Below are 2439 nucleotides of genomic sequence, written 5' to 3' on the forward strand. Positions count from 1 at the left end.
TATTTGATTCCATTCCACTGATTCCACTCCATCCATCACAATGAGCCGTCCTCCCCAATTAAGGTGCCACCAACCTCCTGCGGTCTGTACTGTGTGTCAAAGAAGCAGAGAATGTTGTAAGGGGCTATGTTGTAACACCTCCCGTGTAATACAACGTACTGCCACTAGATGGAGACACTTGACTCGATGTAGGCAAATCAATTCGAGCAGACTTTTCTATGGAGAGAGTTTTCTATGGAGTGATGGACACTGCTATTACATACAACATTACTTTTGAACAAATATTTAAAAAATATATATATATAAAAGAGACTTGTAAGAATGTAAGAGGAAATCAAAATAGGCTCCTAAAATGCTGTCAAATCTTTACATGTTTTATTCTAAGAACGGATGTTTAAAACATTTGAGTGATAAATAATTAGCAGAACCTGGATTAACTCAGTCATTAACAATTTTATTAGTGGAAAAAAAGCTATTTGGCACTTCATTTTAGACCCTATGTCCAACTAGGAGCCGATAACTACTATCTTTGTTCTGCATCTCAGTACTCACATGATGTTCCTTTTAGTAGCAATGAGTAAGACACCCCAGAACATAGCCCATTTGAATCCAATAACTTAGTCATTTATTAACAGTGACACCCAATTAAAACAACACTACTAGGCTACTATACAGAGCTGCTGTAGGCTCCTATACAGAGCTGCTGTAGGCTACTATACAGAGCTGCTGTAGGCTGCTTTAAGAAGCTGCTGTAGGCACCTATACAGAGCTGCTGTAGGCTCCTATACAGAGCTGCTGTAGGCTCCTATACAGAGCTGCTGTAGGCTCCTATACAGAGCTAATGTAGGCTCCTATACAGAGCTGCTGTAGGCTCCTATACAGAGCTGCTGTAGGCTCCTATACAGAGCTGCTGTAGGCTCCTATACAGAGCTGCTGTAGGCTACTATACAGAGCTGCTGTAGGCTACAGAGCTGCTGTAGGCTACTACTGAGCTGCTGTAGGCAGAGCTGCTGTAGGCTCCTATACAGAGCTGCTGTAGGCTACTATACAGAGCTGCTGTAGGCTCCTATACAGAGCTGCTGTAGGCTCCTATACAGAGCTGCTGTAGGCTACTATACAGAGCTGCTGTAGGCTACTACACAGAGCTGCTGTAGGCTCCTATACAGAGCTGCTGTAGGCTACTATACAGAGCTGTTATAGGCTCCTATACAGAACTGCTGTAGGCTACTACACAGAACTGTACTGAGATCACACCCCCATGGGATGTTTTAGCAGCTGTAAAACACAATGAGTTCCCATAAGTTGTACTTTAAGTTGACTTTTTACCTAACTAAATAATACATATCAATGAAGACAACACTAAACATGTAACAACAGCCGGGTGAATGAAGGAAATAATAAGCTATTACTGCATCAAATGCAAAGTTGTGACAAAGTTACACAAATGTATATAAATGAAAATCTAGCACTTTATTGATATAATATATGACATGTGAAAACATACCGAGCTGATGACGAGCAGAAGAAGACCCATTCTGGTGATAACTCCCTCAGACATTGTTGCCTCGTTTATTTCAACAGCGCGCTCTCACTCAGTCCAACACGTTGGTTTTCGTTCAGTGTGACAGACACGCAGACCGGAGTTTCCCTTTTCTCTCACTCCACCGGCAGTTGTTCGTTGACTCTCTGCAGGGCTCCAGGGGCTAGCTAGACTGAGGCATGGACGAGAGAACCCCTACTTTAAATACTCCGCGAGGCGGGGTGTAGCCCAGTAAACAAGTTATGCCACGCGACCCAAAGGGGTCAAAATATTCACATTCCAGATGGCTTTATTTTTCCTAATTCCTGAGAGGAGAGCTGTTTTTAAAGACAGACATCCCCCTCCATCAACCTACTGTTCAGCCAGGTGGGAGTTATTTTATGTACTAAAGCAGGAACTGACAAAAGATGTTCGTGAGTTTAATTAGACATGGACTAAAGGAGAACATTGTTCATGTTGGCCACCATTCAAACCAAAATAGCCTACACCAGGAACATGGTTACAGTGATTATGAAGTTGGAATTAAAATGCATGGGTATTGGGGAAACATTTATAGTATTAAGTAATAACCAGGGGAAATAACATGATAAAGATTGAAAGCCATGGGGGCTCAACAGTAGTGTACTACTTTATGTAGGTAATAGGGTGCTATTTGGGAAGGACTCAAAGTATAAACGTTGTTCAACATGATATGAACCTTAAATAACACACAGAGACCAGCCTAATAATAACTGTCAACAGGTGACTACGGGTGACTACAGGTGACTACAGGTGACTACGGGTGACTACAGGTGCCTACAGGTGACTACAGGTGACAACAGGTGACTACAGGTGACTACGGGTGACTACAGGTGACAACAGGTGACAACAGGTGACTACAGGTGACAACAGGTGACTAC

At 42.6% G+C, this 2439-nt stretch overlaps 1 protein-coding gene across 1 annotated transcript in view; it reads right to left on the reverse strand.

Moving 5' to 3' along the window:
* The window catches only part of LOC124012681 (CCN family member 2-like), a 9725-nt gene extending 8002 nt beyond the window's left edge, over nt 1–1723 (reverse strand). The window contains exon 1 of the mRNA XM_046326550.1: nt 1505–1723. Within this exon, the coding sequence (XP_046182506.1) occupies nt 1505–1558 (54 nt within the window). The 5' untranslated portion in view covers nt 1559–1723. The remainder of the gene's footprint in view (nt 1–1504) is intronic.
* Nucleotides 1724–2439: the final 716 nt, after the last annotated feature.

This window comes from Oncorhynchus gorbuscha, linkage group LG24 (genome assembly GCF_021184085.1).
Source record: "Oncorhynchus gorbuscha isolate QuinsamMale2020 ecotype Even-year linkage group LG24, OgorEven_v1.0, whole genome shotgun sequence".
Lineage (NCBI taxonomy): Eukaryota > Metazoa > Chordata > Actinopteri > Salmoniformes > Salmonidae > Oncorhynchus > Oncorhynchus gorbuscha.